The sequence below is a fragment of the Pygoscelis adeliae genome, unplaced genomic scaffold, assembly GCF_000699105.1.
Source record: "Pygoscelis adeliae isolate BGI_AS28 unplaced genomic scaffold, ASM69910v1 Scaffold300, whole genome shotgun sequence".
NCBI lineage: Eukaryota > Metazoa > Chordata > Aves > Sphenisciformes > Spheniscidae > Pygoscelis > Pygoscelis adeliae.
In genome coordinates this window covers 871,353-886,032 of record NW_008824004.1, presented here as the reverse complement: position 1 = coordinate 886,032, position 14,680 = coordinate 871,353, and the positions used below count along the sequence as shown (strand labels likewise).

Here is a 14,680-nt window from a genome sequence, read left to right as displayed (position 1 = left end):
CAGGCTGCCCAGGGAAGTGGTTGAGTCCCCATCCCTGGAGGTATTTAAAAGACGTGTAGATGAGGCGCTTAGGGACATGGTTTAGTGGGCATGGTGTTGTTGGGTTGACGGTTGGACTCGATGATCTTGGAGGTCTCTTCCAACCTTAATGATTCTATGATTCTATGATTCTAATGCCATTTTTGTGTTTCAGATCTGCAACTAAGTTGCTTTTAAACTGTTCTATATCTATTGTGTGTATAGAAAATGTACATGTGTTGATATAGTTGTTGGGTATTTATTAGTTAAAAATAAGGTAATTCTGTAGTGAAGGAGAATTCTTTGCAATAGAATATATATTTAGCTATTCTGTATTTTGTGTACATTTTATAAACAATAGTTTAATTAGTACTTCATGACCTTTTTGAAGTCTTTTTAATAACTGCAACTTAAGGAAATCATTACAAAAGCAGCAGGGTAAAAAGGAGCTGTAAGTAGCATCTTACAATATATAATAATTATTGCTGCATGACTTCAATCTCTTTAGCTGTACAAATATAGATTTAGTTAATTACAAATTAATGGACGGTTATGTGCTGGAAGCATAAAAGTAGTTTGGAACATCACTTTGATTTTCTCCCCTAGTCCAAGAGTGTAAGAACCATGTGATTGTAGAAAGCTGGTCTGTCACAGTAGGACGTGCAGTCAAGGAGAGGCAAGAGCAAGTGTGAAAATACAAGAGGGAGAGACATTGATAAAACCAGAATGGTTGGAAGAAGACATGAGTGTGACTTAGTCTGAGAGCAATCTGATTCAGACATGAAATCTAAGAAGTCATGAGCAGCTAATTGACTTAAACTTGAACATTACTTTTGCCTCAATTTACATCTCAGTTAAAAAATGCTATGCCTATTAATAGCTGCAGTATGTAAGTAGGACTGCATTTGTACGGATTGCAAAAGAAAATAATGTTTTTAACTTGCAGAACAATCTTCTTTATTTCACATATTAAATCTTTTAATCAGTAAAATTATGTGGATAACTGGGAGATTCACTATGGGAGAGCTTTCTTTCCATAGTTTTAAAACTTGAAATAACAATATACATCTATACTTTTTTTTTTTTTAAAGTCAAATAGTGATTAAAAAAGCAAACAGTTAAAGAGAAACTTTGATATCCCCAACTCGCTACGTTATGGCTAATTTGTAGAATTTTATATTTTAGTATACTTAGTGTGAATAACTTTGTCTCCATTTTAACCTGTGCAATTACTATTCAGGAGACATCTGCTTTAAAACCTTGGTAAATCTTTGGGATGCAGCAGTTTTATGCTTTAAGCTGACTAAAATTCAGTCAGCTGCTGTGCCAGATCCTCAGCAAGTTTAAATTGGCATATTTCAATTCACTCCAGTGTAAACTGTATGAAATTACATCAATGAAAATCTGATTCACTGTTCCTAAGGTCTGTTGTCACAGAAACAGACTAGTGATAAATGAAAGATAAAATTTTAGGAGCTGGATGTACCTTTGAAGAATATCAAGTTGAAAGACGGCATTATCCCTCATGTCCCCAAAGTACTCATGCCAAAGAATAGAAATGCTTTATTATTGATTTTTTAAACTTTTTTTCCCTGAATTTCCCATTCCCTCTGATTTTACAGTTCTGAAAGTTTTGTGGATTTGCATTAGGAAAAAAATCTTTTAAAATATCCTCGGTAGTTAAATTGACCTTGAATCACAGTTATTAATAAAATATATTTTGTGAATTTTTTGTTTAAAAACACTGTAACATAAGGCCCAGTTAGTTAACGAAAAGGCTCGCTTTTATTCTTCTTCAATAGGAATGTAAGTAATTTACATGTGTTAAGATGCATTGAAATGTATGTGAAAGTAGATTTTTGGCTTGTTCCATTTGGTTGGAAAAAATTATTTGTGGAATAATGGCTTCCTGAACTAGAAGGTTTTCAGAATTTGATTTTTCCTTTCATTTTTATTCCTTATCCACTTCTGTGGTAAGGAAAAATGCAAAAAGGTCATCATATGTAAATTGCACAGTGTCTTGCAGTTTTCTAGAACAGTAATTTTGGCAAACTCTTTTGAGAAAAAGATTATCCTGGAATAGCGTTTCCTTGTAGCTCTGCTATTCAAAAGCCTACTTGAATGTTCTTCATCGTGATGAATTCTTTAATACAAGTTATCTCCAATTCCGTTGAGAAGAAAGCGCTTTGCCTTCTGTTTGAGGAAATGTTGAACAGTAACAAAGCAAGAAAAATCTAATCCAAATATGTTTACCATCAGAATTTTGTTGCAATGGCTACTAGATATTTTGATAGACTGACCTGATTGTTATATTCAGAAATCTTAAGCAAAACACTCTGATTTCTCTTTGTGGCTTCTTCAGTGTCGAGCTCCCTGGCAATGCTACTTTCTAGAGCAGAAAGGTTAAAATTGCCACTCTATCCCAGTGACATAAACACAATACACTTGTTCTTTAATGTTCATTTTTCTTACTTCAATGCCATCCTTTTATATATGCAAGCTCAGTCTTACCTTCTGCTTTACAACTGATATCAGTCTATTTAGTTTGCATGCTCTGTTGTGTGCTTTTTTCATGTTCCCCATAAACATTCCAGTCTGTTGTGTCATAACGAGCTTTTTCTTCTCCTGATTCTAATCCTCCTTATGACATATTTCATAAGCCCAGTGCATTGGTATTGAGCCAACAGGAGGGCTAGGTAGAAAATACAACATTCTGTTTTCTTTACAAATTTTATGGTTTTGAAAATTACTTCAATCTGCACAAAATGAAAATTCCCTGCTTATTTTTTCAGGAAAAAATCGTACATGAGATATGAGGCACATGAATTAGAAGAGGGACTTGAGCTCTCAATTAGACATTTGTGGTATAGACAATCTCTATGATGGGCCCGCAAATATCTACTTGCTTATACAGAACGGGACAGCTCCAACATTAGAGACTGAATAAAAGAGAAGCTGAGTTGGTAATCCAGTATTTTTAAGCCATTCCTATACCTCAGTCTGTGCACAACTTTGCAGCTGTTTGTTCTTTTGTACCACTGCCTTTTTTCAAAAGCCACCTCTGTTACCTTCTCCCACATCACAGCTAAAACTAGAGCTGATATTCCAGATAGTGAAAACAGTGACTCAGAAGCAGTCAAAAAAAGAATGCGTCCAAGTGACTATAGATGCAAAACTCTTTGATGAGATAACTCTCAGGTCAACATCAAACCTACAAATTTAATACAGGGTTGGATCTTAAGAAATATTTTGGTTGTCTTCATCATTTTGCAGGTAGATTTAAAATGGATTTTTAATCTTTAAAATTATGTATTTGTAGCTTTATTCCTTCACCTACGATTATATCCAGAGAGCTTATTTTTGGAAGAAGACTGTGTTTTCTACAGAAAAACTGGTGTGAAAAGTTTTGCCATGCATTGATTCTACAATAGAAAAGGATACTGGTTTTATAAAAATACGATAGGTTTTAAAACATATTATTTGGTGGATTTGAATAAAATAACAACATAGCTAATGTTAGGAGGCTGAACAATGCAAATGAATCCTTGAAAGTAACAAGATAGCTATAAATTTATGAACTACCATTATTTTTACAATTATGTGTTAATGATTATAAAACATAATAGATGATAAGTTAGATTTTTAAGTTAACCAGTGAATTTTCCTCACATTTTGCGTTCAGATTTCCCGCTGATTGCAGGAAGAACAATAAGTAACTAAATTCTCCCTGAATCTAGCTGTGTGCATCCTTTCATGTTTTGCAGCTGGATCCAAGTCTTTATTTCTTTCTTTATCAGATACTGTGGCAGCAGAGCTGACCTTTCAGACAATGTGTGTTCTTTAAGGAGGAAAAACGTGTTTAGTTTCTCTTTCTGTGCCAGTGTCTTAGTCGCTGTAGCTGAAGCAATAGCTTAACAGAATGAGAACTTCCTTGACACTCCCAGTTGTCTCAGAATCAGTGAGGTTTAGGTAGATGAAGACATCCCGTACCATTAGAGAAGCAGACGGCTTTTGACTATGTTATGTTTGCACTTCAAAAATGGAGTAAATGAGCCTGCAGGAGACTCTACACTGCTGTGGTTAGATTGCTTTCACAGCTCAAATTGGCTTAAGTAACATTACTAAGCATTCAGATTTTCCAGGGTACATTCTTCTTTCCTGGAAATTCTATTAAAGCAGTTTTTGAGGACTTTCTGTATCTCTCCAGGCCTTCCTGCTGCCAGCTGTTAATACCAACAAAGTAGCTCTGTAATAAGCTGCCACATGTCCATCCTAGAAGCATGGATCGTGTGTACTGTCCATGAACAGTAAGTCTGGCAGAAAGTGCTAGAGTCGGGGTGCAATCATTACAGTCTCCGAGGCTTGTACAGTAGACCTAGTACTTGTTATGCTTTGGACATGCCCAGGATTTCTGAGAAGAAACTTGATAAATTGTACAGTTGACGTGTACCTGTTTGGTAAATCCTGTGACTCCTACAAGAAATTTGGCAATATTGGAATCTTGCAAGTTGTAGACTCCCATGCAGAAATATGAGAGCTCTATGCATGCGTACTTCTGAAGTCACAGTTTAAAGGAGGGAGATAGTCCAGGTATTACTAGAGACTTTTCAGACCCAAATATTGAGTCATGAATGTCAATGTCATGGGACAAGTGATCACAGCTTGCCCTTTGTTTTGCACAGTTGAATGTTCAGAAGTCTGGAAACAGGAGCTGAAGTACAAGAGCAATTGCAAAATCCTGTTGTGTCCTTTTCAGCTCATTTGCTCTAGAAAAGCAAGAAATTAATCTAAAAAGTGACATGTAAGACGTAATATATTTCAGCAAATTGTTCAACCAACTGTTAACAATTTCAACAATGTATGTATTTTTCTCTTAATTGCTGTTTATATTAGATCTGTCCCCAGCTTTGACTCATGAACATTCTTTAAAAAACCCACAACAGATTTGGAATAGAATTTAGGATTTGTGCTGTGCAAAAATGGGACTTTTACATTCAATAAACAATATTGCAGTTAAATTATAAGTATTAAATTATTTAGTACTTCCTATTTTGGGACAGAGACTCTTAAATCTGTAGTTTATTCTCTCAACTCTTTCCTTTAGTTAGATCAGAGAAGATCAAACACCTAAGATTTTGACAGAGGTGAGATTCCTAGGCCTATTCTGGGCCTGTGGAGGTGCTGTAAAATGCTGCAGGAAGACTTCTACTGCAGCTAGGAATTAAAGTAGAAAGTCATAAGGCTTTCCTCTAAGGAAGCATTCACAGATCCCTTCATACTGTGTATGCAGGGTAGTCTGTAATAGGAGGGTTGAGGTAGACCTGGAGTTATAGCACAATGACCTTGTACAAGCTTTGGGTACTTTTGTGACCTGCCATCCAGTGTAACTTACTCAGAGTCTTTAAATTATGTCAGTCTGCCCCTCAAAAAATGTTTCTAGATTGTCTTGAGAAAGCATTAAAGCAGCTCCAAGTCAGTATAGCTCCCATCAGTTTCAGCATTAGCGCCATTGACACATGTAAAGATGGGTATATATGAGGAGTTTGGGTGGGGGGAAGAATGACAGCTCTTGTTAAAGGGAGACCTGGGAGGAAAAGAGGCTTGCAAATTTGTTTGCAATAGCCTTTCTAGGCGTTAATAGTTATCTTTGCAAAGGCAAAGCTAGTCCAGTTAACCCATTAATAGTACCACATTCAAATAGGAAATAAGCTGGGAACTGTGGAATCTCTTTCTCCTGCTCTCCCTCCCTTGTAAAAAAAAAAAAAAAAGTGCAAGTGAGTCTTGTGCAGAGTATGTCATATTGCAGGTAAGAAGGCAGTCAGAAGGATGACTAGGCACGCATTTTTAACACTATCAAAGATTTTAATCTCTCAAAGACAAGGATCCTGTCTTTGCAAATTTAATGAGTGGACTTTCTGAAAGGCTGGCTAACTTGATTTCAACTTTAAACATAAGTGGATATTGCATTCATATTAGCAGGTCTAGCTTGGAAATGGGATTGACCAGGATAAAGTTGTTTGCCAAAAACATTAAAAAAGAGCAGGCCACTTTTTATTTATGCAGCTGATAGAAAACAAAAGATGCTGTAGCAATCAGGCATGCTGTTGCCAATGACATTTGTGTACACTTGCACAGCAAGAAATGCTTGTTGGAAAAGGAGCCCTCCATATACCTTCCAAGAATGGAAACTTAGAATAGAAAATAACAGAATTGGTTCTAGAATAGGACTAATTAGTTCTTAGAATAGATCTTATTTTATTGTCAAAGAACAGTAATATCAAAGAACATTTTTTTTAATAGCAGAGGAGTAGGCATGTGGAACAGCTTTTATCCCAGACTCCAGATCACGTGTACTTCTCTAGAAAAACATCGGTCTGTCTATTGGTGGTGTATATGTAGGTATTATGGTGAATTTTATTATTTCTATTTTTCTTTTTAAAAAAAATATACTACAGTGATAACTTACTAGTTTGTTTCTCCATCTCAGGAAGAACTGCCCCAAAAGCAAGTATTTTCTTTAACAAAATATTACAAGATTATAATCACCATTATTGTTTTTTGGGTTTTTTGCACCGTATAGGACACTACCCTCTTTTGGCAGCAAAATGCAGAGAGACTCAGTAAAGGTAAGTGTGTTTGAAGTTTATATTCAGACTTCTGCCATTCCCATATTGTTTGGCCTCAATGTTAATCCTCATGTACAGATATCAACAGTCTTATTTATAGGTGTTGGTGTTACGGGAGAAGATTTTGAAGAACTGGTAATAGCATGTATAATTACATAGAGTAGAATCTTCAGATTGGTATTAAAAAAATCCCTAATTTACAAGAATATTTTGAAAAAATAACACTTCTCATAAGTTACTCTCCAGTAAAATATACTGGGTTTTGTACACAGAGCTCTTTTTCTAATCACTATGATTTATACTTTTTTTTTTCTGAAATAAAATGCAAGAAAAAAGGGCAACTTCCATTTTAATAAATGTTACTTTTTTAATGTGAGATAGTATTTGAAGAGTATTCAAACTGGGTCATTTTTTCAAAATTAGTACTTCTTCGTTTAAGTGAATGTTTTAAGGATTTGGTCAGGTGAAGGTAGTAAGAGCCTTCTTTTTTAAAGAAGTGACCAGATTTGCTTGGTGCACAATGAACCTCTTCTAAAACTGAATGCTTGGAAACACCTTTCCTTTTACCAGAGTTCAGAAAATGAATCTCAGAGCAGAAGAACATGTGAAACATGTGAATAGGATTCAGGCTTTATTTACACCACGATTCATACATGTGATACTCATCTTGGTTTTGGTTTTCAACTCTTCAGTCCATGTAGAAGCCTGTGCAATGCACCTTTGCTTTTTAAGCATTTCTGAAGGTTGATTCTCATGGGGGGAAAAGGCATAGAATGCCATTTTTAAAAACATTTTTTAAATTTTTATTTTGTTCTCTGTAAAATATCTATTATCCCCTCTTCCAATAATTGAGAAATACAATAAATATCCTCCTAGTTAAAGCATGTGCACAACTTCCTAATTTCTACAGTAATTGATCCCAGTAATGTTACCCAAGATGTATAGATATTTTCACAGTTTTTAACATTATCTTCATTCTGGAAAAATGTGAAACCTATCAACCATCTCTAGGTAATCCCCAATTAGGGTAATGCGAGATAAGGTTATAAAGTGTGTGTGTGTGGGGGGGGGGAACCAACCAAAAACCTGGCTCATACTAAAAGTGTAATTACGTTTATGATTTTTAAATATCTTGAAGCAAATGTAAGTCATGCTTCTCCAAAACCTATACTAATAAATAGTTTTTAAACAAATTTGGTAAACATATGTTCAGTACAGGCAAAGGATATAATTTTGAGGTTATACTTTTAAGAACTGATATTGATTTCAAGTACTATAGTGCTTGAATGTCTTTTCTTATGAATTTTTATTTTTATTAATATAATCCCATTAAAAAAAGAACAAAACCAGAAGAATCTCACTGTATTGAAATGCTACAAGTTAATGAGCTGGAAATATATCCTTCAGTTATTCTCTCACAGCTCAATGCCAATACCTAATAGAAATATAGTAGTTTGCAGTAGATGAGACTAAGCCTGCCACGAATATGTTGGGAACTTGGAGTATTTTTGTAGCTGTCACTATTAATTGATTCTGAAGTTAGTCTACCTCAATAGCCATCTTGTTGTCTACTCAAGAAATGCCCATTGAAGAAAAGCTCCCATAGCACAACCAAGGAAAAGGACAAAGAGGACAAAGGGGACATGTTTCTGTCCTCTGGCCTATAATACTAATAATTCACATTACTACTGTAACAAAATGCTTTGTGCTCAGGTTCTCTTCACATTCTCCAGGCCATCTCAACCCATATGTTGTCATTTCTCTATGCAAAATCCATTTATTCCAACTTTACATAGAAAACATTACAGGCTTCAAAGACTGGAGCTCTATGCCCCTATTAGGTGGTACAGGTATGATTGCTTTTATTTAAATAATACCATTCCTTTTAATGTCTTAATTAATTATTAACTAATCTCATCTTCGTGAAATTATTTTTAAAAGAAAAAAAATCATTGGGAAAGGAGGCTTAGTAATATATCTTGGTTTAATGCTTTGCATTGTGCCATGCATTGTAGGTTATGAAAGTTACTTCATATTGCTATTACTTCAGAATGATTCATTATGAGTCCTTCAACTCCACAGAATATCTGAGAGCATGAATCATGAACCAAAACTGAGAGAAACAGAGAAATCTTTTTAAAAATGTTTTATTTATGAGTATGGGGGTTTTAATACACTTTTTAACATGGCTAAAAATTGCTCAAATTTTATAAAATATGTGAATGAGAATTCAATAACTTTATCTCTTCAGAGTTTGGTTACAAATCATTAGACGGTTAAATATATGAATAGTCTAATGTCAGGAAAGTTCTTTCTGTTCACTTGAAGTGGATTTGAAACACATTCCTATTGAGAACAATGGTATTTTACAAGTAAACTCATACATATAAACATATCCTTTCATGGTTAAATAATTGCTTTTCAATATTTCAATACCTTTTGGTTTAGGAATCTCTGTCCTTTTATGTTTGTTTAAAAAAAAAAAGTTTAAAATATTCTCATTACACTACTTAGGCTGCTAAAGTCCATTGACATTTTGTGCTATTGAGGTTCACCAAATGCAATGAAAATTTTTTGTAAAAGTATAGTGCATCACTGTCTGTCTCTAGAATGTCTTCAGAGTAGGAAATCATAGCTTTGCAAATCTACCAGAACAAAAAATTTGTCCTAAAACATATAATTACACTTAATTGTGCTTTGTTGTCAAATGAAAATTCATACATTTACACTTATTCTGTCTGTGGTGTTCTTAGAATAAAGCAGTTATATTCTCAAGATGAAGTGCTTTTCTATGATTTTTAATTGTTTTTGGTGCAGATACTGGATCTGATGGAAGTTGTTTGTAGTATCACATTATTTCCATGATTATCTGTTATCTCACAGGAATCTTGCTGTTCCAATATTTATCCAGAGACATAATGAAACTAAAATACAGGCTGAAAATTACAAAACCAGAAAGTGAAATTTCAAATGAGCATGCTGGAATTAAGTATGACCTTATTGTACAGTGTATACAGGATATATTGAAGTAGTACACAGTAAGGTGGAAAATTTCTTTGATCGTGTGGACAACCTTTATATTTTCCATAAAAGTAGCTAGAATTTGACATTCTGTTAAAGTGGACCTGAAGTTGATAGGTCGGTTATCTTCAGCTTTCATAATGAGAATGCAAGGCAGAGCATGTACGATACTTCTGTTTCTTTGTGTGATTTTTTCATCAACACCCTGCATGCCCCCCCCAAGAAAAAAGCCCCAAACCCTAAGCTAGTCTGACATGTTCTACTTGGATAAAGTAATCATTTGTCTGCGTTTGAAATTTGGTTTATTGGCATTGGACTAAATAATCTGTAGTTGGTTAGATCACTTTTCGTATTGTCTTTAAAACATTTACTAATCTTCAAACTCAGGGTAGAAAACCTACATTTAAAGATGTCTTAAGTACCATTTTGTGGATTGCAGATTTCCTGTGCCATTATCTCTGTGCTCTGTTATGGAAATTGGCTACAACCTTCATATTCACTGTGTTAAGTTCTTGCAATTTCTTCTGTAAATAGGAAATTTCCATTTTTGTACCTTTATTCCAGTAAGCCCGCCTGTCTATCCCTTCTTACTGAAAACTGAGACAGGGGGCTGATTTCAATTTTGAACGATTTTGAACATTTTCTTTACAAGGTAGTATTTTCTTGTGCTTTTTCATTTAGCAAACATTTTCATTTGCTTATTATTTTTTTTCTCCTAAAGAGCTAGCTCATGACTATGAGCTAGATACAAAGCATCCAGATACTGAATAAATGTTGGCACCCAAAACTGTAGCCAGTTTGGTGAGGGGGGCTTGATTTCCATTTAAGCATCTCAGTAAAGAGCCAGTGCTTAAAAAATGATGAGCACTTACCAAAAGCAATGGCAGCATTTGATGCTAAACTGTCTTAAAATGTGTCTTCTCATTTTCTTAAGAACATTACTCTTTCTAATAATTTTGGGGGTTTCATGCAGTACAGTATTTTCTTACCATGAAGATAGGGACTTTTGTGATAAACTCTGCCACTCCGTGTTCATTTGCTACTCTTTCTTTTTTCCCTTTTTGGATTAATTATTCTAGTTTGTATGCTGCTCTGCTCTTATTTATAGATCTGTTTTTATTTGTCTTCTATTTTTTGTTACAATGCATGTTTTGTTATTACTTCTGTACTTGAATGTTTTTCCTTATTCATCAAGTTACTTTTTTTCTCTTAAGCTTGATTGCAGCGTTAATCTTTGTTGCTTGAGTTCTAAGTAGCATAAAATTCTTGAATTCAAATATACTGTTCCCTTTTCTGAAGCTCTCTGCAGTGTTTAACTTTAATAAGCTCATATTATATCCCTGTGTATTTGAGTATTTGCGTTTGTTCAAGGAATAAATTACATTATAATTACGGACAATTATTTGCTGAAATTATCTCCCATATGTCAGTTTTAAAATAATAATTTATACTGAACATCTCTTAAGATTTGCTTCAAATTTAATTATAGTTTTATTCCATAAATTATATCTTCATTATATCACCTAGTGTTTGCAGTTTCTCATAGCTGGAAATGGCACTTCTTGCATACAAGGTAAATGATAGTTAGCAGTTTGGTTTACTTTTTTCTTATAACTGTATTTCTGTATGATGCCAGGAAGCTCTGAACAGCACTGTCTTTGGAATGCATAGATCAAAAAGGATAAAATATGCTTTTTGATGACATTCTCACAAGATTCTCATTACTTCTTCAAAGAGAAGTGGGGAAACTTCAGCCATTTTGTTGACATCATTTTTGCTTTCCTTTAGCAGCACTGGAAGAGCTATCTTCCTTCTGACCCCAGTCTGCATACATAGTCGACAGGAAGGTTTATGTATTGACTTTTAAATAGGGTGGAGCATATCTTCTATATGAAGGCTGCAGAGATCTACTGATCCTATTGATCCTGAAGAAGGTCTATTGATAGTACTCTAGTACTTGTGTTCAGACTGAACAAAGAAGAGCAACACTGGGCCAAAGGAAGACGGTATTGGGCATAGTTCTGCTCTGGTGGCCCCTTCATCATACTCTCTGTGATATGCACATTCGTAAGCCAAACACTGTGGTTATTTTACTGGAGGCCTAAAGCTTTAACTTTAATCTATGAAAAAGCCTAGATCACGTAGTTAGACTAACTTTCTAGCAGTTTTAGGTATTTTTCTGGTACTTTTAGGTAGTTAGATTAGACTAGCTTTTAGGTAGTTTTTCCATAGTGTAAGGAAAAGAAAAAGGTCTTTGCTGCGTTTCCTTACATTATATTTTTTTCAATTCTTGAAAAATTAGTTGCAAACTAATTTAGAGCCACCTACACTTTATAAACTCATTAGTTATCCAGCACATCACTATGTGCCTCGCTGATCATGAAGTATTACAAAGCACATTTAAATATAAATACTGTATTTTTCTAATTAGCTTTCTCATTTGTTATACCTTACCTTTTTGGATATTACCTCATCTTTTTCCTTAGCAAACATTCATGCTGTTCATGTTTGAGCTGTTCTGTTTTACTGTTCTCAGCTGTTCTGAGCTATTCTCAAAACTTCTTTTTGGGACAGATTAAACACCTTCAATAACTATTCATATGAATCTCACAGAGTAAAGGCAGAGAAAGTGACGTTACAACACAACTTTAAAAGTTGTTAAATGATTGCAAAATGTGTCTACGTGACGTTTCTGTGTTTATATTTTGGTATGAATCTGACAGTAGTTCTGATTTTCCTACAAGAAAATTCATGTAATGTAGTTCAAATCTATTTTCATCACAGGGGGTACTATCTAAGTAGAGGCAAGGATAAGTCTTTGTGTCCTTCACAATTCTGTGTATTTTTTCTTTTCTGTGGGTTATAAAAAATTTATGGTACTGCCCCATCAGCTTTTCACTGAATGGGAGCTTTGGACAAGGGGTTGCATTTTTCTTTATATAGATGACTTCAGGTTTGCAGAATTTGTATATATGTTCACCTAACATGCTCATATTAAAGGTTCTAGTGCACAGTTCAATATGTGATAGTATATTGAGGCAGAATACTTAAGCAGGTGCAGATGTAAGCAATGAATATTTAAACAGAGTTGTTTCAGTCACCTTTTGAGCTTCTTAATTTTTATTTTTAAACTCTGAGGTGTATGGAAAATATCCTGGTAATTTTAGGATAAGTTTTCAATATAAGAATGATACTACTTTAATGTGCATATTGTCACTGTATTGACTCTGTGTGTCTTCTTATCTCTGCAGAAGAATTACAAGAGAATATTAGTTTTGATGCAAAGCGAATGTCAGAAACAGCTGATACTGGCATGAACAGCCAGACAGGGGATAAATCGAAGGAAGAAATTGAGTCAGAAAGGACTTCTGTTTCCAGGGAAACCTGGATTAGCTTTGAAGACTTCTGTGTTTGTTTCCAGTAAGGAACAGAGGTTTTGGGTTTTATTCGATAAAATATACAGTATAACAATGGTAAAATGCAAAATGTGACTATCTAAAAACTGTATCTTCTCAACAGATCTTCTTTGTATAACTACCCTGGCTTTCAGGGTAGTCCCAAGGCTATTCTTCCGACCAGACTTACTGTCCCTGTTGACAGTGAGTCTGTAGGTGCAGCCCCACGCTGTGTCTTGAGTATGTCCTCCAGAGTACAGCGGAGAACACAACCACCAGCATCATAAAGCATATGTCAGACTGAAATGTGGGTGGAAGATGGTAGGTCATGGAGTGTGCAGCCATTAGGGTGCTCACATACCCAACCCGTCAGCCACTGGGCAGACACAGTCTGCATCTGAACAACACAATTCCAAGGCAAAAAAAGTTGTTGAAATCTTCTGTTGCCATCAGCATAGCTCAGCTTGGTCAGCTAGGTGCTTTTTTCCCCTCCCTTTTCAATATAATTCCAATGCATTTATACCTCTGCAAACATGAAAAAGCTAATGTAATTGTAGCATAATATCTTTAGCTTCTGTCTTTCAGATTTAAGAAGCTTGGTACACTTTAGAGAATCTGGCATTGCCGAGGGGAGTTATCAGAGAGGGAATTATCAGAATTATCAGAGAAAATTCACCCAGTTTTTTTTCATATGAATTCGTAACAGAGATTTCTTTGTGAAGCTTTTCTTTTCATAAATGAATGTTTTCTTGAGCAGATATTAAACTCTGCTCCCTCTCTGAGGGAGAATGTATGACTTTTATACCAGCAGCACTACAGGAACTTCAGGAACAAAAGATTGTAGATCACTTTAGACCTTGTTACGGTTTGCCTGTCTAATTTTAGGGAGCCCCAGGTCCAGGAAGATACGGTCTTCAGAAAAAAGCATCACAAGCAAAGTAATTTCCTTTCCTTTCAAAGTCTTGCTCACAGTGTCATACACAGAGAATGTAAAATATAAAGTTTTTAACTTGTTAGCAAAATGTAAAGTACTGTTGACCTTTTGTAGACCACTGTAATATTAATTAATGTATAGAGCATTTGTCAGTTTCTTATTCCTGTCCCTAAATGGGTGGGAGTTTACTTATTTTCACAGTGAACTGATAAAGTAGCTGTTAACAAAGCATCTTAGAATCATAGAATAGTATGTATTGGAAGGGACCTCTAAAGGTCATCTAGTCCAACCCCCCTGCAAGGAGCAGGGACATCTTCAACTACATCAGGTTGCTCAGAGCCCCAGCCAACCTGACCTTGAAGGTTTCCAGTGATGGGGCATCTACCACCTCTCTGGGCAACCTGTGCCAGTGTTTCACCACCCTCAGCGTAAAAAATTTCTCACTTATATCTAGTCTGAATCTACCCCCCTTTAGTTTAAATCCATGACCCCTTGTCCTGTCACAACAGGCCCTGCTAAGAAGTTTGCTCCCATCTTTCTTATAAGCCCCCTTTAAGTATTGAAAGGCTGCAATAAGGCCTCCCTGAAGCCTTCTCTCCAGGCTGAACAACCCCAACTCTCTCAGGCTTTCTTCATAGGAGAGGTGTTCCATCCCCCTGATCATTTTCGTGGCCCTCCTCTGGACC

General features: G+C 35.3%; 1 protein-coding gene across 1 annotated transcript in view; it reads left to right on the top strand.

Annotated features, from left to right (window-relative positions):
- Window positions 1-14,680, top strand: part of ADGB (androglobin) — a 116,241-nt gene that overhangs the window by 33,929 nt on the left and 67,632 nt on the right. Inside the window, exons 13-14 of the mRNA XM_009325596.1 lie at window positions 6,599-6,644; window positions 12,917-13,085. Of these exons, the coding sequence (XP_009323871.1) occupies window positions 6,599-6,644; window positions 12,917-13,085 (215 nt within the window). The remainder of the gene's footprint in view (window positions 1-6,598; window positions 6,645-12,916; window positions 13,086-14,680) is intronic.